The sequence below is a fragment of the Peromyscus californicus genome, unplaced genomic scaffold (genome assembly GCF_007827085.1).
Source record: "Peromyscus californicus insignis strain IS unplaced genomic scaffold, ASM782708v3 Scaffold_15__1_contigs__length_86483966, whole genome shotgun sequence".
In the NCBI taxonomy this organism is placed as follows: domain Eukaryota; kingdom Metazoa; phylum Chordata; class Mammalia; order Rodentia; family Cricetidae; genus Peromyscus; species Peromyscus californicus.
The window spans coordinates 6,036,421-6,057,316 of NW_026294447.1; the positions used below are offsets into that span (position 1 = coordinate 6,036,421).

The window sequence follows — 20,896 nt, forward strand, 5'->3', positions numbered from 1 at the left end:
CTTGGGCATCCCGAATTAGCAGGTACCACCAAAATGGCAAACAGTTCTCTGTAGTTTTGATAAGGAAAACATCCATGTATCTTTAGGCAAAGGACCTAACTACACTGCCTCTTGGGGACACCTAGATATTAGGAAATTTGTGGCTCCATGATTTCTGTAACGTTATAAGATCCAATGTTTCAACTATTTCCTGCAAAGGCTCAAATTGAGTGAAAACAAGCTTCATACTCCCAAACATATTATGTGACATCCTTCTTAAGCCAGCAGTTTCCTCGGCACCATTAAATTTGGGGTTCTCTTTCCTGTTTGTAAAAGTCCCATTCTATTACCTTGCATTCTTAGGAAAACATAGGCCATGCCTTTTTTTCCCTTAGAAACCACCACAGTTCTAGGAAACTTTACAAATTAAAAAAAAAAAAAACATTAAAGTGTTTTTGTAAGACTGTATGTGAAGGGAAGGACAGCAGTGGAGTACCAGAGAGTCAGCCTGGCAGTATCAGTGACAGTGCTGTGTGCCTGCAGCCTTCGGCTCCAGGGCCTGCCTTTAAAATGTCCTCCTCTAGGATGGGTGTGACGGTATACACCTTTAATGCCAGCAGAGGCAGGTGGGTATGAGTTCCAGGATAGCCAGAGCCACATAGAGATACTCTGTCTCAAAAAAACAACCAACCAAACACAAAAGTCCTCCTCAAGCATAACAGTAAGTTGGAAAGAAGGGAAAACTGTAATTTTCTACTTACACAAACTGATTATCCTATTCCCATTAAATAGTAATACTTATAGAATTAAAAGAATTAAGGCTAGTCAAATGGTTGTTTTCCTTGATATTAAAGTGGGTCATGAGATCTATATCATTACATGTTTCCTTCTCATTGACATAAAGGAACAAACAAAACCAAAGAAAATAGTTAACCCTCAAAATCAGGGAAAATGGTAACAGTACTGTATCTCAGGCATTTAATACAGTGGTGTACCTTAAGTGTGATTTTCAAAGTAGAGAGCTGACAAATAGGACCATCTGAGCATTTCTGGCACTCTTCACTCAACACATCCAAATTTAGAACAGGCCAAATCATTCCACTTGGCACCTAACCTCCCAAAAGACACTTGCTGAAGAGATCTGTCCCCAATAAACAGGCTCCAGAGAGGCCAAGAATGAGAAGAAAGCTGTGTGCAGCGTTCTCATATTGGTAGAGTCTATGTTAATTAAATGCTTTCTAAAAATCCTTCAAGCAAAGCTAGGAAAGTGATGTTAAAATAATATTCAATACTTCTAACATATAAAAGAGCAACCTTTTCTTTGGACAATGCAGGAGATCCAACTCAGTGTCCCATGCTTGCTGAGTGCTCCCCCAACTACCAGGAAAATTGGCGACTCCAAGAAATGTACGATATGAAGTTCCAGGAACCAGAAAGCAGGTGTCCCGTAAGTACCAAGTTAGTTAAGCGAAGTGTGAGTAAGAACCCAGGGACACACCCTGCCCTCTCGCTGGTCCTGGCTTCCCCACATTAATAACCTCGTCCTGCCAGAGCTGACACTGCTCTGAACAAGTCTGCCACTCCTTTTTTGGGAAGGACTTCTGAGTTGGCTTAAAAGACAAAGAAAATCAGTATCTCCCCTTGGTTCGCCTCTGGATTTTTCTCAGATAAACGATGTGTCTTTCCTTAGACTTGTCTGCAAACGACTTCGTCAGTTTTAAAAGGGACAGCAACTGACTGCCAGTAAGACATTCATAAACCCATGAAGCAAGCAAGGAGTAACCCCCTCTTCCTTACAGTTGGGCTGAAAAGCTAAACACGACGGGATGGTTTTAGTCCTCTGCAGAGCTAGGTGTGACTGCCTTACACTCCAGTGAAGAACTGCATAACCTAAACATGGAGTATTCATATCACTTTCCTACACTGGGGGCAGGGCAGGGGGATGTCTTAGGGAATGTAATACTTTCAAATGTCCTTTCAAAGATGTCATGGTAAAACATCTCAAACATCTTCCAAAGGAGGAGGGATGGTTAATGAAGTCAATTCAGCCAATGACAGCGCGGTCAGTGGTGCCTTCCTGTTCCCACCCAGCCTCCAGTCATGGTTACAATACAAAATGTGCACATGGCACACCATTTCCTTCTCAAACAGTCACAATGTATCTCCGAATGATAAGGAATCCTTTGAAAACAGAAGCATACTATTCTGGTCTAAAAAGTTAAAATTGCTTCATCGCATCAGTTTCCAGTCAATCATGATAAGCACCTAGTGTACATCCAAGGAGTCAAATGCCAAGGGAAAAACCCTCCCTGCAGATAAAACACCCACAACTAGCTGTCAATGACCCTGCAATAAAAAGTATTATCTTTAAGCAGAGAGTGAAAGACCTGGGACTTGTACAAGGAATCCAGAATGGCACATTAAATTTGTGACTTTCTTTCTTAGCTGGTAGTACCAAGTGTCAAGAAATCCAGAGACTCCAAATGTCTCAAGACTGCCTGCCCTTGGTTATGGCTATGTGCGATTAGTGCCATTTCACACTGCCAGGAAGGATTAGTGAACTAAGAAAACAAATCCACCTAAAATAACTTTGAGATCAAATGAATTCAACTCAGCATGTAGTGAGCACCTACTAAATGCTTGGTAGTGGGTTATATGTTCAGAAGCACAGAGAGAGCTGACCTGGAGAATTTAGAGTCAAGAAGGAAAACAGGTCCAAACAATTATGAAAAGTTGTCATAGGAAGGGAGAAAAAGGCCATTTGCAAAATTGTATCATTTTCACATGGATGCAGACCCAGAAAAATGGTGTTAACTGGAGGGGTGATTCCAGGGTGCTGGCTGGCTTCTATAATATAGATCAGTTGGAGGTTGCCAAAAACAGTCCGTGCAACCACGTCATCTGTCAGCGCCACGCCACACAAAGACTGTAGTAGGTCCCTGTAATTGTCTGAGGGGCTGCACTCCCTCACTGGACAAGGTGAAAGATACACATGCAAGCTGGAGGAAAAACACTTATCAACTGAAGGAAGGGTAATTCCCAGGGAGCAAGGAGAAGAGAATGGGTGAACAAGAAAGGCAGAGGATTCCAGGAAGAGAAAGGAGGAACAGGGGCTGGAAATCACGGGCATGGGGAACCAGTAGCACGGTGACCTTAGGGCAGAGTAGGAGGAGCTGGCGTCTGGAAATGCCTGCTGGGACCACAGTGGAAGTCTTGCTCATTGGCCAGTGAAAGGGTGATTGTGTTTGGTGTTTACTCAACTGAGAGTTCCTTGAAATAGTCAGGTGGGAGAATGTGAGGAAAAGCTTAGGAATCCATGGCAGACACCAAGGACACAAGTATAAAGAGGTGATAGGACTCGACGACATTTCAGAAATTACTGTTTTAAAAAGGTAAAAACAGGGGTAGAGTAGAGCTCAGTGGTAGAGCACTTGCCTAGCAAGCCCAAGGCCCTGGGTTCGGTCCTCAGCTCTGGGGGGTGGGGGGTGGGGGTGAAGACAGAAACAGGAGAGACTATCTTACACACACACACACACACACACAATATATATATATATATATATATATATATATATATATATATATATATATATATATATATGTAATAGTGTGTTAATATGCTTGCATTTTTTTTTTAAGAAAAAACTGGAATAAACACATATACGATGAACATGTCTCAGGAAGGCTGTGGGTAAAGGATAAGGACCAGACAAACAGGTGGGAAGGAGAATTGGACCTATGGGATGCTGGATCTCACAAATGTCATACAAAATAGCTAGTCAGAGGATGGGTACTTGCCCACTTACCACCAAGCACATGGAGAAGAGCTAGAGTAGATGGACAACGGCTCAGGTGCCTATTGAACATAGCAAAGCGGACCTAGCCGCCAGGTTCTCCCAGCATTCCTCAGTCCCTACCTGTTACAGGTAGGGCTGGCACACCTGCCCTCTACCCCGAGCTCCCCTACATGATCCAGCCCTTTGGTCACCAGCCACTTCGTTACCTGTTGCCCTCCTGGCTGCTGCACCTGGTTCCCCTTTCTCCCCTCCCCTCCCGTGGCTCAGGGTCGGGTCCACTCCGGACTCTCCCAGATGTCCCTGCCTCTGGCTCTGCTCTCCCTTTTATGTATAATAAACTTTCTCCTCCACCATACCTGGGAACAGTCATGACCTTCCTTCTCATTTCTTTTTTTCATTCAGTTTGGCTATGTTTTCATTTATTTTATTTTTTAATCTTTGAGACAGGGTCTTACTATGTAACCCTGGCTGGCCTGGAACTAGTCATGTAGAAAGATCCGCCTGCCTCTGCCTCCTGAGGGCTGGGATTAGAGATCCTGCAAAAGGATTTTAAAGACAGATCACAAAGACTCTAATAGCAGATTCCATACTTCCTCACTGTGGGGCTGTGGTCAAACTAACCTCCTTTACCTTCTGCTCCTATTTTCATAAATGGAGATAGCACAGACTAGTTCCTGGCTAATAGTATAGCATCTGGCAGAATATCTGGAGCAGATTAAGTAGTCACAGTGAATAGTTATTCATTATCAGTAGACCTCTTTGATAAGAATACATTTTAGCCGGGCATTGGTGGCGCACGCCTTTAATCCCAGCATTTGGGAGGCAGAGACAGGCGGATCTCTGTGAGTTCGAGGCCAGCCTGGTCTCCAAAGCGAGTTCCAGGAAAGGCGCAAAGCTACACAGAGAAACCCGGTCTCAAAAAACCAAAAAAGAAAAAAAAAAGAATACATTTCAATAAACTCATTAATTAATCTTGTTTTGACATTAAATATTTATATTGTACAGTACTATTACTGAAACCCTTCTGAACACTCGCCATTAGGTATTTGTTTCCAAAATTCAAACTGAACACAGGATTTATCTGCACTTCTAGGTGGATGTTTTCCTTTGTCCTTAAATGTCATCAAATATAAATTAAAGCCACGCATTCACAAGACTAAATTCCCACCAGGTGTTTAAAGCACCAGGAAAGCACATCCTATGTACAAACACATCCTATGTTGCTATCCTTGAGAAAGAGACAACCCCAGTGAGAAAAACAGGTGTGACCTTCAAGTAACCATGGCCCAGATTTGGCACAAGGGATGGAAATACTGGCAGTTAAGTGCCCAATCCTGTCTATGCATCTGCTGATACGATGTGAAGTCACATGGTGGGGTTACTTTCAGGCATTTCCTCAGCCTTGTGGGCTCCTTTGACACACTAATTGCTGTGTGGTCAACATAAGCAGCGGTCACTCTCAGAAGCCTCCTGCTTGTTTGAGCAGCTACATCGTCTTTAAAGCATCATCAAACAAAAGTTTCTTTGTTGTACGTTGAGATGAATAATTACCAACCATTTTCATGAGAGAATCTGCTCCTCCTCCCCAAACTGAAGATTTATGTGTCTGTGGGGGTTGGGGGATAGGCAGCTTGAGTTTAGAAAAGATTTTGGTTAAAGGCAAGAAATCGTGAGTATCATCCCCAGATTTCTTAAGTGTGAGTATATGCTTCCAGCAAAATGAAGGTGGACTTTCACTTTATATATGGTACTGTGTAAAGAAAGCGTGGTCTTGGGGATGCTTAATAAAAACCACCCACACAATTAATTATTCAAGTATTTCTCCCTAGCACAGTTGGGTCTTGAGCAAGACATCAATACCAGTCTGTAGAGAAACAAGAAAACTAAACAGTCATTTCTGAAGAAGCTGTGCTTGACGCTGTAAACCGCTACAGATATGCACCTTGGGGGAATGACTGCATATTTTAGCAAGCATGTCTTGCATCTGTGCCACAGAAAGGCACACACTTTATTCACCCCTCATCTACCTACCGTGGAAGCTCCAGGCTCCACATCACAGTTGAATGAAGGCTGGATTAAGAAGCTAATCTAAGGCTATATATAGACAGCAACACCAATTTAATCCCCGCCCTCTCCACCCTCCCCTCCCTAGTTCCATAAATCGCCAAACGTGAGTTACAAAGGCAAGCAACTCTCTCGGAGCAAAGATAGCCCACACCCCAACGAAGTATTAATGCAAGCGTGATTTGCTTCTAAATATCCTTAGCAAACACCACAGGTCGGTGTTGTATGGCTTCCAGAGGCCAAGAGATGACAAATGGTGGGGAGGACGAGGTTTGCAAAGAGAAAATTACCTTCTCCGAGCCTCTCCCCATCATAAGCTCACCTCGCTGGCGCGGGCCTCCCCGGGGATCGCCACGCACGAGACCATGTGCACCCGCCACTTCCACCGCGTGGCCAGCTCGCGGCTCGCCCGCGGTCCCCGTGGCTCCTGGGGCGGCCACACGCAGCGAGGTCGGGGTCCTCCTCGTGGGGCACCGGCACACGGTACGTGCAGAGATGATGGCGCGGCGCGGGGGCTTCTCTGCCGAGAGGAAGGCAGCCGCCCCAGGAGGCACATGCTTCCTCCAGGCTCCAGCCCGGGTGGGAGCCGCTGGCCCGGAGGCGGCCCCGGCTCCCTCGACCCTCGGGCTCCCGCCGCCCCACCTGGGCACCTCTTACCTGTCCAAGGAGGGAGCGACGACGCGCGGGACCGGTGGCTGCGGCTGAACCTGCAGAGCGGTGGAGGCGGCAGCGGCTGAGGCAGACAATGGAGGAGTGAAGGACAGACACATTGACACAGACACACGGAACCCGGCTTAGCTCCGCCTCCCGCCCCGGCCCCGCCCCGGCCCCGCCCCTCGCCCGAACGCACGCCACTCCAGGGGCGGTGCAGCGTGTCTGGCGGCATCCCGATGCCACTGCGCATCCCCACAGAAGCCACTACCAGGCAGAGAAGTGGTTTAGGTAGAGCGCAAGGAACCCTGTGTCTCTGTAGCTCTTAATAGGCGATCATAGGGGTAGGGAGCTTAGAAGATTCATCGAACCCCCCTCCGGATTTCTCCTTTTGGTTTGGACCTCGTGAGCTGCTCCAATTGGAGTCTCTTGCTGCGCTTGCAGCTCCTCCTTCCGACCGGGCCAATGAGGCGCGGGGGCGGTCCTTGCGGAGAGCGCCTGCCCGGCTCGCCCGAGCTCGCCGCACCCGCCAGCCCCCAGCCGCAGGACCCTGGCGAGCGCCCCTGCGCTGGGCAGCTGCCCCGGCCTCGAGTTCCCTGGCTGTGGAGGACTTCCACGACGCACGCACGTCTCTCGCTTTTAAAAACCTGGCCAAAAACATAGAATAAGCTTCAAGCTGGCGGGAACGATGGGTCACATAAAGAAAGGCGAGCTGACCCAGGAAGAAAAGGAGCTGCTGGAAGTGATCGGGAAAGGTACGGTGCAGGGCTGGTACCCGGGCGCTGTGCACCTGGTCGCCGGGAGTGGAGGAGCCTAGGGGAGCGCTCCGGGCCCGGGGGACCTTGGGCAACTTGCGATCCGGAAAAAGCCTTTCTGTCTCTGCCTGGGGACCGATTTCAGGGGCGGGGAGCTTTTTGGAAATCGACCGACTGCCACTACCCCTCTGAGACTGTAATGCGCAGCCCTGGGGCGCTTGCCTCCGCGTGTGCATGCTTGCCAGCTCCTGGAATGTTTTGACCGCAGTCAGTCAAGACCACAGTGGCCTGGTAGTTCTAGGCTCTTAGGCGGGTGTCTAAAGGGCCCTTTCGACTTCCGGAGGCCTAAGGATCTGGATCCCCTGCGGATCTCCGCCCCTGCTGGGGGTGGAGGGAGCTCTCAGTGAGAAGTGTTCTTTATAAGGGCACAGAACTCGGTCTGAATGTGCCGCCTTGAGCTTTCTGCATCCAGGGTCTCTGTGGCTGGCTTCCCTGCCCGGGCCGGCGCAGGAACCCGCAGGAAGGCCAGGAGATGGGCGAGACGCTCACTGCCGCCGTTGGTCTGGTATTATACGTCTGAGATCTTGTTGTCGTGCTTCTCAGTGCTTTCCCTTCCACTTCGTGGGTTCGAGTCCCGCCTCCGCCGTGCACCTTGTAGGAAGGAAGCCACCTAGGCCAACCAGAAGCCTTGTTTCCCACACTAGTCTGAGTGGACGTCTTAGACGAGTTCCCTGCAATCCCGTTACCTGGCAGGTGACATCAGTGTGACCACGTGCACTGTCACTTTGATGAGAATGAGGGGCCTGCAGGCATGACTAATGTGGATTCTTTAAGTTCAAGAATTAAACATATGCCCTCGAATGGCAGAGAAGCTGGGCACTAACATGGGGCTCCTGGGTTTACAGTCTTGTACGCAGCCAATTTCTATCTAGAGCCACAGATAGGAAGGCAAATGCATTCTTTCTAAGAAGGAATGCCTATGAGTCGAAATAGTATGAAAAGAGAAAACTATTGGGTTTGAACTCAACAGGTCACTAGATCTCACTTCGAAATCAGTCATGACTAGATGCTCAGGGTACTTGATATTTGCCGGAAATCTCAGAGCTCCGGGTTGGATTTTTATCCTGTGAACTGCATGGCCTCAATGACTTCCGGCTTTCTGTGCTCTCTGGGTTTCTCGCTGCCTTAGGTAGGTCTGGGATTTAGTTTAGTGAACAGGAGCCCCAGGTACATGCCAGGTACTGTACTGTGTACCCATCAAAACTAAGGGAGGAGAGAGCACATAATCCACCTGCGGTGGTAATTCTGATTTAAACAGGCCAAGTTCACTTGAAAGTGAAAAGCAGCGAGCAGCCGGAGAAAACATGGTCTGAAGGGGAGGTGTAAGTTCTTGGATGTATTTAAAGGGTTGTAAGGGTTTATTCGAAAGGTCATATCGAACAGGAGTAGTGTGCGTATCACTTGTATTTCTTGGGCCACCTCATGCTCAAGGTTTGTGAGTACACAGATGCTGGTGTTCATTGGTTTAATTTCCCCGAGCCAATGAGTGAAGAACCAAGGTAAACTTAGTTTGGGATGCATTCTTGTCATATCAAGGTTTTTGAGCCATTATTGCTTTTTAAAAAAAATACTGGGAGATGGGAGAAGATAAGCCCACATTGAATGCCATTCTGAGCACATGGCATGTACTTATACATTTAATCTAGAAGAGCTAAAGGTTTGTGTTTTGCTGTGTTTTCTCTGAACTGTAGCGGGAAGCATCATGGAATGGTCATTAACTGTGTGTCTGGGTTAGTGTTTTGTTTTTTGTTTGTTTGTTTTGTCAATTTGATACAAGCTAGAGTGATCTAGGAAGAGGAACTTCAACTGAGAAAATATCTCCAACAGGTTACAAGTCTGCCAGCATTTTCTGGCTTAATGATTGACATGGGAGGGCCCAGCCCATTGGAGCCAGTGCCACCTTTGGGCAGTTGGTCCTGGGTGCTGTGAGAAAGCAGGCTGAGCCCTGGGAAATAAGCCTGTAAGCAGCACTCCTCCATGGCTTCTGCATCAGCTCCTGCCTCCAGGTTCCTGCTCTGCTTGAGTTCCTGCCCAGATGACTTCCTTCATGATGGAGTGTTCCTCTCTCCTTGCGTTGCTTTTGGTCATGATGTTTTATCACAGCAATGGAAACCTAAGTAGGACACCATGCCAGCTAGTTCCCAGCACTGCCACCATGGTTCCCTGGTAGTGTGGACTTCTGCACATGTCCAGTTCTGTGGATATGATAGCCCCTACCTCATAGCATTGTTATAAGGATAAAGTGAGTTGGTACAGGTAACGTTAAACACACTCTGCTGCCCGTGGCTTTGGTAAATATTTCCCCTTCATAGAGACGGAAGGTGCCGAGGGAGAACTTTTAGAAACCTTGCAGAAATCTACTGTTTTCAAAGCACATGTTATAGTAGATATAGTAGAAGTTTCTTGATTTTTTTAAAAAACATTTTATGTGTGTGTGTGTTTGTGCTGATGGTATCAGATCCTCAGGAGCTGGAGTGAGTTACAGGTGGTTGTGAACCGCCAGATGTGGATGCTGTGGTTACTGGAAACTGAACTCCAGCCTTCTGCAAGAGCAGTTGTGTGCTCTTAAGTTATGGGCTGTCTTTCCAGCTTCCAGTTGTCTGCTTATAAACATTTTTATAACTTTATATCTGATGATAGCAGTTTATATCTATATATTTTCCTTTTGAAGTTAAGGCACTTGTGTGTCATACAATGCCTTAGTGGGTAAGGTCCTTTCTGAGCGGACTAGACAACTGGAGTGTGACCCCTGGGACCCACATAAAGATGGAACAAGAGCAGTCTCCATGGCTGTCCTCTGACCTCTGCATATGTGCCGTGGCATGTGCACACACCCTCCACACACATCATACAGTTAAGATGCTTGGAATATCTTTACATAATTTTACTTATATATAAACATTAAAGCAGCCACAAACTCAAATCATATTTTAAATGTTTAATTGGATATAGATGCTGTAAAGCACCCATTTTGGGGATCTGGGGTGATGGCTCAATGGTTAAGAGCACTTATTACTCTTGTAGACCTGGGTTCTGTTCCCAGCTGGCTCACAAGCATCTAACTCCAGGTCTAGGGGATCTAGGGCCATTTTCTGGCCTCCATAGACACTAGGCAGATTTGTGGTATACATGCATCCATGCAGGCAAATGCTTTACACATAAATAATTTTTTTTTTCTTTGAGACAGGGTTTCTCTGTATAGCTCTGGCTGTCCTGGAACTTACTCTGTAGACCAGGCTGGCCTCGAACTCAGAGATCCACCTGCCTCTGCCTCCCTAGTCCTAGGATTAAAGGCATGCACCACCACTGCCTGGCTAAATATTTTTTCAAAATATATCTTTTGACACCTACTAAATAGTTATTCAAATCTATACACACCTAACGCATAGCTATGTGGTAGAGCTCTTGCCCCACATATGTTAACTAAGACCTCAAAGTAATAATAATTGCTCTGAAGGTAAAACAAGAAGAGCATGTGGGGGCTGGAGAGGTGGTTCAGTGGTTAACAAAGCTGGCTGCTCTTCCAGATGGCCCAGGTTCCATTACCAGCAACCACACAGTGGCTCACAGTTGTCTCTAACTCCAGGTCCATGGGACCTGATGCTTTCTTCTGGAAGGCATGTGGTGCACAGACGTACATGCGGACAACAAAACTCATACACATAAAATGAAAAAATAAAAGTAAAGTGTGCTGAAGGCTTCCAGTGTGTCCACAGTAAGGCGAACTCCAAGTCTTCCTCAGAATTCTCCGGGATTTTTGTTTATTGTTAGGAAAGTTAGGGCTTGGTCTGCTTTGTTGAGTTTCATGGTAGCCCTGAAAATGTCACAGGTGGTAGCAGGTGGTGACAATGAGAACTCACTCTTAGTGTCACTTGTTCCCAGTGCTGGCTTATCTAGGTAAGACTGATCAGTCCCCCTCTGATGAAGGCAGCTGGTTCTCTTTCCTTTGGTTTAAACATAAACTCTCTGAAGGAGCAAATCACCACTGGCTTTCATTAGTCTGGCTCCACCAATTTTTGTCTGTAGTGAAGGTTGATCAATCCAGTCCAATCCAGGTACTTATCTCAGGGTTGGCTCCCCTACCGTGGTTGTTAAATTTGATAGGACACACTTCTTTCCTCGAGTAAAACAGCTTTTTAAAAACTCAATGGCAGAATGTCATTTGAGAGTCTCCTATGGAGGGTTAGGAATAAGTAGAAGTGTGACTCCTGTGTGAGCCGCATGCTTCACACCTCTGCGATATTTGGCGGGTTCTGTAGTTTGCTTTTGGTGTCATTAGATTGGGAACACCACATTAAAAGTCATATTATATATATTTCCCCTTGGTGTAGTTCTCTCATCTATTTTCATTCTGAAGAAGCTCAAACTCTTCAGATTTTTTTTCATCCCGCTTCCTGCATCTCCAAAAGCTGATGTAAGAGATTGCATAAATATGTATGTATGTATGTATGTATGTATGTATGTATGTGTCTGCATGGGTGGGATGTAATAGGTGTTTGTTCTCTGCCCTGATTTCCTGGCACACAGCTCTTAAAGCACTCCCTACCTCTAAGCATCAGGAGTGCTGGGTACATCTTTTTATTCTAATATCTCTTGGCATTTCCTAGATGACAGGGATGCCTCTATTTATTAGTCACTGTCTGGTGGGCTCCTAGATAGCTCTACAGCACGGGCTGGTCATGGGAAGGACCAAGCCACTGTTACAAGCTTGGAAGTTTCAGCTTCACCTTGCTCCCATCAACTTCCAGGAAGGGGAGAGGGGCTGAAGACCAAGCTAATTATTGATCATATCTATGCATCAAAGCCTCAAAATATTTCTGAAATACCAGGTTGAGAAAATGTTCAGATTGCTGGAAGATGGGCTGCCCAAAGAAGGTTCTGTGCTTCCTCCCGTATACCATGCCTTATTCTTTTAAACCAGTGGTTCTCAACCTTCCTAATGCTGTGGCCTTTTCATTGTGGTGACCCCCAACCATAAAATTATTTTCGTTGCTACTTCGTAACTGTAATTTTGCTGCTGTTATGAGTTGTAATGTAAATATCTGATATACAGGATATCAGATATGAGTTGTAATGTAAATATCTGATATACAGGATATCGGATATGCAATGTCTGTGAAAGGACTGTTTGACCCCCAAAGGAATTGAGACCCAGAGGTGAGAACCATTGATCTCTACCTTTCACAATTAACAGGAACATGTGAGTTTAGTGTTTCCTTGAGTCATGTGAGTTATCAGACCTGAGGAAGACATCTCATTGATGTTTGCTGGAGAACCGGTGCGTGTGTGTGTGTGTGCGTGTGTGTGTGTGTGTGCGTGTGTGTGTGTGTGTGTGTGTGTGTGTGTGTGTTGGCAGGGGTATGGGGAGTCTCTGGTTTCATAGATAAAGTCTGGAGACTACTGGGTGAGAGTTTAGCGGGAGAAGCACCCTGCCCTATACTTTACAGCAAGCCTAGTATCTTTTTAGGCTGTTGGCTACCGGGCAAACATTTTGTAGAATTAGAGGCCTGTTCTCTAATGAGACCCATGCTGTCCTTACCATGTGGCAGGCTTGAGATGCTCACAATCCCTGTAGTACTCTCTTTTGCTCCATAAACATCTCCTGGCCAGAAACAAAACGACTTGCTGAGTCCTCAGTGGAGCATGTAAGTCAACTGAAGCATCTGCCCCAAGTGTAAATGGGCGAGGGACTTCTTATTCTCAGTCTTCTTGAGACTGCTTGAGAGTCTCTGATGGGAAGCTACAGGTATGGCTGAAGTTGAAAGTAGAAGCTGCTTGCGTACTCCTGTGCATCTTCCTCGTGTGTGTGTGTGTGTGTGTGTGTGTGTGTGTGTGTGTGTGTGTGTGTGCGCGCGGCGCGCGCACGCGTATGGGGACAGCTCTGGGTGACATGATCAGGAACATTGTCTACCTCCTTTGAGATAGGGTCTATTATGTGCCTGGAGCTCACCAGGTAGGTGAGCTGGCATGTACTGCAGCAAATTTCTCCTTCTCCTTAGCCACTCAGCCAATAATACCAACTGCCCTCTCGGGGAGTTCAGCGCCAGGAAAAAAAAAAATCCAGCAACAACAAAAACACAGTATTTACAGAAATAGTGGCTATCACACTCCAGGGTCATGTAGATCATTCTGTTGACATTTTCCCATCACACCCAGTGGCATCACTGCTTCTCCTGCACTGGGGAGGAGCCCTCAGGGGACTTGTCTACAAATCATATAGTGGGAAAGAAGCATGCTGGTGTTCAGTCCGTACCCCACTTTTCCTCTTACTCAGTTGGGGTGCTCCTGTCTTTGATTTCCTTTTAGAAATCATAGCTCATCCTCACACTCTGAGGACATTCAATTTCATTATTCTCTTCCAGTCAAGCCAAGAAATTATTGGGCAGAACATGTGGCTGTCGTGGATTAGTGGCGGGACTATTGACATTCTCCTCTGCGACCACTTTCTGCCATGCTGCACACAAAACTGGAAAAACCTGATCATTCTGACCCAGTTACAGCTGGTTTCCAAATCTGCAGAGGACTGACTTTTCAATTTTAATGCGATCCTTTACAGCATGGGAGACTGAATACTCACCAGAGAGCAATTTCCATAGTAGCAGACTTTGTAGCTACGTCTTACCTAGCAGTTTCCAAACCAAGCATTCTTTTAAAAACATGCCATCATTCACAAGAGCCAGTGCTGACAGATGATACAATACCGACTGTATCTTGAATTCTAAGCATTACACGGGTGAGACTGTCATTTTTGGATGGTGATTTGGATTAGATCGTCTTTAGGATTTGTTTCGACATTAACTCCTATGCCGAGTGCCTATAGTCTGACTGTCCAAAGGAAAATCGGGCCAAGGTAATATAATTTAAGGTCAATGAAAGTAAAACCAAGATGGAACTATGTTAGTTTGTATTAAACTATTTCTTTGGAGAAATGGTTTTGAAGCCAATAGTACGTGACTGGGTGCTCTATGTCTTAGGACCCAGCCTGACTAACCTTAGTTTTCCAGACAGCCCTTTAAAGTTTGTCCCCTCACATTAGACCTCTCCCCTTTTCTCCGGGAGGTGAGCTCATGTTTCACTATGTTTTTTTTTTTTTTTTTAAAGGTACTGTCCAAGAAGCTGGAACACTGTTATCTAGTAAGAATGTTCACGTCAACTGTTTGGATGAGGTAAAATTAATACAGCATTTTATTTCCTGAGAAGATGAATGACATAGGCGTTGGGAACATGACTCGGGGGGTTAGTGAGGATCTGAGTTCAGATGGCCAGCACCCATGTGAAAACCAGACATGGCAGTACACACCTGTCATCTCAGCACTGGGGTGGGGACAAGGTGGCAGAAACAGGATGCCTGGCGCTCACTGGCCAGCCGCCAGGCTAGCCAGAACAGTGAGTCCGGGGTCAGTGAGACACTGTTTACAGAATAAGGTGGAAAGCAATGGAGTAAGACACTTGACATCAACTTCTAACTTCCACATGGGCAGACACATCTGCACACACACACACATACACACACACACACACACACACACACACACACACCCCGAAAATGGGTAATGCAAAATCTTTCAATAGAAGTTGTTTTTTATCATTTGTGTGCTCAAGTTATATTACTTAAAAAGACAAGAGACAATGAAAACATGACTAATTTTACGAGCAATCAAATAAGTACAATTTAAGCCCAAACTATAACCCCTTTCTCTTTCCCTTCTCCCTCTCCTCTTCATCTTTTTCTTCTTTTTTTTTTTTTAATTTTATTGTGTTGTTTTTGAGATGGGTCTTAATGCTATATGTCCCAGACTACCCTTTCAACTCTTGTCCTACTGCCTCGGTTTCCCAAGCTCTGGAACAGTTATGCAATTAGAGGTGTTTGTAATCACATCTGTTGCCAAATAATATCTTTCTTTTTTTTTTTTTTTTCTGTTTTGTTTTGTTTTGTTTTTCGAGACAGGGTTTCTTTGTGTAGCTTTGTGCCTTTTCCTGGAACTCACTTGGTAGACCAGGCTGGCCTCGAACTCACAGAGATCCGCCTGGCTCTGCCTCCCGAGTGCTGGGATTAAAGGCGTGCGCCACCACCGCCCGGCTCTGTTTTTTTTTTTTTTGAGATCGGGTCTTACTATTCAGCACTGACTGGCTTGGAACTAGCTCTGTAGCCCAGGCTGGCCTCTAATTCACAGAGATCCACTTGCCTCTGCTTCCCAAGTCCTGGGATTAAAGGCTAACTGTATCACCACAACCAGCCTTTATCACTTTTTACAAAATATGGGAACATGATCTTTTATATGCTAATAGATCATATACATTATATTTTAAAAAATAAATTTCAAATAACATTAAACAAGTTTACCAAATGCAATGTGTTAGATTTGAAAATAAAAAAAAAAATAATCAAACTACTGAAATGCCTATCTTGGAATGTTTTTTAATTCAATAATTCTTAGATTCATAAATAAAGTAGAAATGTGTGGAACTAGAAATACATTTATCAAAATACGGTGTTTATTGAAAGCCTTTGTGGTGGGTGAAGCAACGAACAGAAGCCATTTTGCAGGTATTATCATATTTTCAATCTTTGTGGTAGTCTAAGATTTCAGATCATGAAATTGTATGAGTAAAATATGCAGAAAGAAATAGAAAAATAACTTAGGAAAAATGAAAACGAAAAAGAAATGTGAGGTGAGATAAGGTATCAGCTACAAATAGAAAATGGATTGACTAGAATCTCTGAGGGTGAACGCTTTTGTGTTTCAGGGCATGCAATTGTTAATCCCACTGATTGAGAATAAGACCACTACCGTAGTTTAAAACCAAATTTGAAGCAAGCTTTAATTAATACTGGACACGTGGATGGGCTCTGGTCAGGCCCATACCCAGGTTCCTGGGAAATGGCCCCGAGTCACGGTTTGCAGCAGCTTAAGAAGGAAATCGCATAATTCGTTGCATTTCCCATCAGGTACAATCAGGGACAAGCATACATGCTGATGTACTTCCAGCCTACATCCAGTCAGGGGCAAGGGCCCAGCTGGGAGACCAGCTCCCACATTTTACAACATGGTACTCTTGAGGAGAGAGGGATAAGAGATATTAGATAGAAGGATAGAGGGGAGAGAAACAGAAACACAGGATTGCCTCGGGAGGGACTGGATCCTTACCCACCGGCTCCTCCTGTCCTCTTCTAAAGGGCTATTTATAGGAATGCCAAGGGGTGGAGCAAAAGACCTCCCCTTGCACAGCCAAGTACAGACCCTTCCAGTCACCTGGTAACCATATGTGGTCAAGCAATTCTCCAATGCAGCCCTGCTGGGTTAGAGCAAGCTCAGATCTCACTAGGAAACCTTTGTGGGCCTCCACATATATCCTGACATATTTCCTGACTATCAACCTCCCGCCCACATGTGATCTAGCACATCCCGTGCAGATGGGTCTAATAAACTTGTTCAGGGGAGTGAAAACATGTGGCTTGTTATCTCCCGTAAACAGTAGCCTACAGGACTACTTCAGGAACTGTCTGTCCTCGGGCAAGAGACCTGCAGATCGGAGATGTTTTTGTTTCATGAATCTCTTAGGCATGGTAATTAAAACTTGAAATGTAACTTTGGTTCTCACACAATCATAACCCATAGAAGTGGAGAAAAGATTCACAAATATCTGAGGAGGGATATATAGCAAGAATATATATAGTAAGAACTACTAACTTAAGAAAAAAGAATTTATAACCTGGGGGTGGGGTGGGGGGCAGGGGAGGATAAGCAAAGGATCCAAACAGACAGGGCTCCAAAGAAGATTTTAAAAAAAAGTACCAGAAAACTTGTGGGTAATCCCTGTGATGTCACTACCACTTGACGATGCTTTGGAAGCACAGTGGGACATTGCTTCCTGCCCGTTTGGGGACTCAGTCTGGACACCTCTCACTACCGCTGTAGTAGAGAGATGGGGTGCTCAACACTGGTTTTCTCCAGAGCACTACATCACCTCACATCGATAACTGGAAAACAGCATTTTAAATTTGACTTAGGAATTTTGTTTTGAATATGGGAATATTTTCTTTTAGCAGATTAACTGTTTTGTTTTGAGTTATTTGTCTCCTATTCTTGATTTTTTTTTTTAACACTGACAGACTATGAAACAACTAGAAAGGCTGATGGAGAAGCCTTTAGCTTAGAACTAAGAAGTGTGTTAGTATTCCTTCAGTTTTTTTTCTTGGCCCATTGAAATCACACCATAAAATGTAGCACTAGAACCAACATAATACTTAGTAGTCATTGCATTGGGAATTTATTTTTGCATTGCTTGAGTAATGCAAAATGGAACTGAGATAAGAAAGTAGGGAATGATATCCAGATCTTTCAAAAGCTAGTCTAACTTTTCCCAGATTCCAATAGCCTGGGATAATGATATGGGGGAGCCCACATTACATGCGGACATGACAGACAGCTGGCCCAGACACCTCCAAGTGAGCGACATAGTCAGAGAACTCTGCTTTTGGAAGGAAGCTTTCTTGGTTTTTGGCCCTAAAATCTAATCTTGCTAAGGTGGCTAAAGAGAGAAAGAACAAGAGGGTAAAGACGTAGAAAGAGGGAGATAACATTCATTTTAAAATGAGAAGTAATGGGAACAAGGGAGGCGGGCATGTGAGTGGACACAGGTTCCAGCAGCCAGGACAGGAAGAAGGACAGCACACATGGCAACAGACCTTAGAGGTTTGCAGATTGTCACATTGTATTGAGAGGTTCTGCTTTAAAGGCAAGGCCGTCCTAGAGTTTCAGTGTTATTCTCTCCAGGAAGGCTGCCTGCAAACCCGTTCTGAGAGAACAGGAAAGGTTGGAATCTGTGTGGTCTGTCTCTTAAGAAAAAGATTGTTATGTGTTTGTTTAATTAGGCTACGAAACAGTTTCTGCCTGACATTCTGAAATGTCATTTGTTTTGTTGATCCCAGTCTCCCCCTCCTCCTGCTTCCTCTCCCCACCCCAGTCTCCCCTTCCTCTCCCCACCCCCACTCCCCCCTTCCTCTCCTCACCCCGCAGTCTCCCCCTTCCTCTCCCCACCCCGAGTCTCCCCTCCTCTCCCCACCCCACTCCCCCCTTCCTCTCCTCACCCCACTCCCCCCCTTCCTCTCCTCACCCCAGTCTCCCCCTTCCTCTCTCCACCCCACTCTCCCCTTCCTCTCCCCACCCCACTCCCCCCTTCCTCTCCTCACCCCAGTCTCCCCTTCCTCTCCCCACCCCAGTCTCCCCTCCTCTCCCCACCCCACCTCTCCCCTTCCTCTCCTCACCCCAGTCTCCCCCTTCCTCTCCCCACCCCAGTCTCCCCTCCTCTCCCACCACCCACTCCCCCCTTCCCTCCTCACCCCAGTCTCCCCCTTCCTCTCCTCACCCCAGGTCTCCCCCTTCCTCTCCCCACCCCAGTCTCCCCCTTCCTCTCCTCACCCCAGTCTCCCCCTTCCTCTCCTCACCCCACTCCCCCCCTTCCTCTCCTCACCCCACTCCCCCCTTCCTCTCCTCACCCCAGTCTCCCCCTTCCTCTCCTCACCCCACTCCCCCCTTCCTCTCCTCACCCCAGTCTCCCCCCCTTCCTCTCCCCACCCCAGTCTCCCCTTCCTCTCCTCACCCCACTCTCCCCTTCCTCTCCCCACCCCAGTCTCCCCTTCCTCTCCCCACCCCCCACTCTCCCCTTCCTCTCCCCCACCCCAGTCTCCCCTTCCTCTCTCCACCCCCACTCTCCCCTTCCTCTCTCCACCCCACTCTCCCCCTTCCTCTCCTCACCCCACTCTCCCCTTTCCTCTCCTCACCCCAGTCGTCTCCCCTTCCTCTCCTCACCCCACTCTCCCCTTCCTCTCTCCACCCCACTCTCCCCTTCCTCTCCCCACCCCACTCTCCCCTTCCTCTCCCCACCCCACTCTCCCCTTCCTCTCCCCACCCCACTCTCCCCTTCCTCTCCCCACCCCACTCTCCCCTTCCTCTCTCCACCCCACTCTCCCCTTCCTCTCCCCACCCCACTCTCCCCTTCCTCTCTCCACCCCACTCTCCCCTTCCTCTCCCCACCCCCACCACTCTCCCCTTCCTCTCCACCACCCACTCTCCCCTTCCTCTCTCCACCCCACTCTCCCCTTCCTCTCTCCACCCCCCACTCCTCCCCCTCCCTCCTCATCCCACTCTCCCCTCTTCCTCTCCCCCCATTCTTCCCCTTCCTTTCCCCACCCCACTCTCCCCTTCATCTCCCCCACCCCAGTCCCCCCCTCCTCACCCCACTCTCCCCTCCTCACCCCACTCTCCCCTCTTCCTCTCCCCCATCCCACTCTCCCCTTCCTCTCCCCCACCCCAGTCCCCCCTCCTCACCCCCACTCTCCCCTCCTCACCCCACTCTCCCCTCTTCCTCTCCCCCCCATTCTCCCCCTTCTTCTCCCCCATCCCACTCTCCCCTCCTCACCCCACTCTCCCCTCCTCACCCCTCACCCCACTCTCCCCTCTTCCTCTCCCCACCCCAGTCCCTCCCTTCCTCCCCCAGTTTTCTTTTTTTTCACTTTCCCGTCACATGTTTTATCACACTCACTCTTCCTCAGTGGTTCCCTTTTGTGGGGACCTTTCCTCACTCATGGCTCCTTGTCTGCTTTCATGGCCTATGCTCACATCCACACACGTGTGTTCATATGTTCCTGGCGTTGCTGTTATTTGGTGGTAGAGATCAAACCCAAGACAACTCTTCACTGTGCCACTGAGCCACACCAAGCACCGGGTGGCTTCTGTGTGCTGGCCTTTTTATAATGCCGTGCCCTCTCCTCCCGCAGCCCACATGCTCTCCTCTTCATGCATAGGTCCCAGCACTCCCCGGGGCTCGCACCCTGTGCTCTCAATCCATCTCTGCCTCATTCAGATGATAGTGATCATACAGTCCATCCCTCTTCACTGAAGTACTAATTACCCTAACAGTGCATCCATTTCCAGCATCCGTTATTCCGTTTCTGTATGAACACACACTTAAGACGTCTTAATATTGTCGAGTCTCCCTGTTTCCCTGTTTGCAGTCCCAAGAAGCACCGATCACCCCCCATTGAGTAACCTCTTTACAATCACCTGAGAGGACCCAGCTCCAATTCTGCTGTCAGCATCACTCTAAGAGGGTGGGTGTAAGGCAAGGGAGAGAGACAAAAATGTAAGGGGGGCACAGGAGGGAAGGGAGCCCCTCAGAACCTTTCCTGTTGAATGCAAGACAAGAATCTCCTACAGAATTGATGAAAAGCCAAAGTTACCCACAGAGATAATAGTTTGTTTAAGGACATCTCAAGAATGGATGTTTAAAACAACAAATGAACGGTTTAGGGCCAGAATATTTATGATCATGAGCTGAACTATATTAGTACTCATCTCATTCCTAAATTGAAACCACACACCTCATAAAATCGTATTATAATTTCATTAACAAAAAGAAGTATTTTTTCCCTTTTATTTTTTTGAGACAGAGTCTCACTACATAGCTCTGGCTGGCCTGGAACTTACATCGAGACTTCTCTGCCTCTGCCTCTGCTGGATTAAAGGCATCATTATGCCCAGTTGAAAGAAAATTCTTTATGATAAAATAAATTTACTAAATCTTGAA

General features: G+C 46.8%; 2 protein-coding genes across 3 annotated transcripts in view; one reads left to right on the forward strand and one right to left on the reverse strand.

The window, feature by feature from the left end:
- The window catches only part of Bzw2 (basic leucine zipper and W2 domains 2), a 61,258-nt gene extending 54,619 nt beyond the window's left edge, over positions 1-6,639 (reverse strand). The window contains exon 1 of the mRNA XM_052738345.1: positions 6,498-6,639. Coding sequence (XP_052594305.1) covers positions 6,498-6,610 — 113 coding nt within the window. The 5' untranslated portion in view covers positions 6,611-6,639. The remainder of the gene's footprint in view (positions 1-6,497) is intronic.
- Positions 6,640-6,965: 326 nt separating this feature from the next.
- Ankmy2 (ankyrin repeat and MYND domain containing 2) overlaps positions 6,966-20,896 on the forward strand; it is a 46,194-nt gene continuing 32,263 nt past the window's right edge. Inside the window, exons 1-2 of one of the 2 annotated variants that reach the window (XM_052738346.1) lie at positions 6,966-7,246; positions 14,408-14,472. In XM_052738346.1, coding sequence (XP_052594306.1) covers positions 7,180-7,246; positions 14,408-14,472 — 132 coding nt within the window. In that variant the 5' untranslated portion in view covers positions 6,966-7,179. The remainder of the gene's footprint in view (positions 7,247-14,407; positions 14,473-20,896) is intronic. The other variant, XM_052738347.1, reaches the window with a different exon arrangement.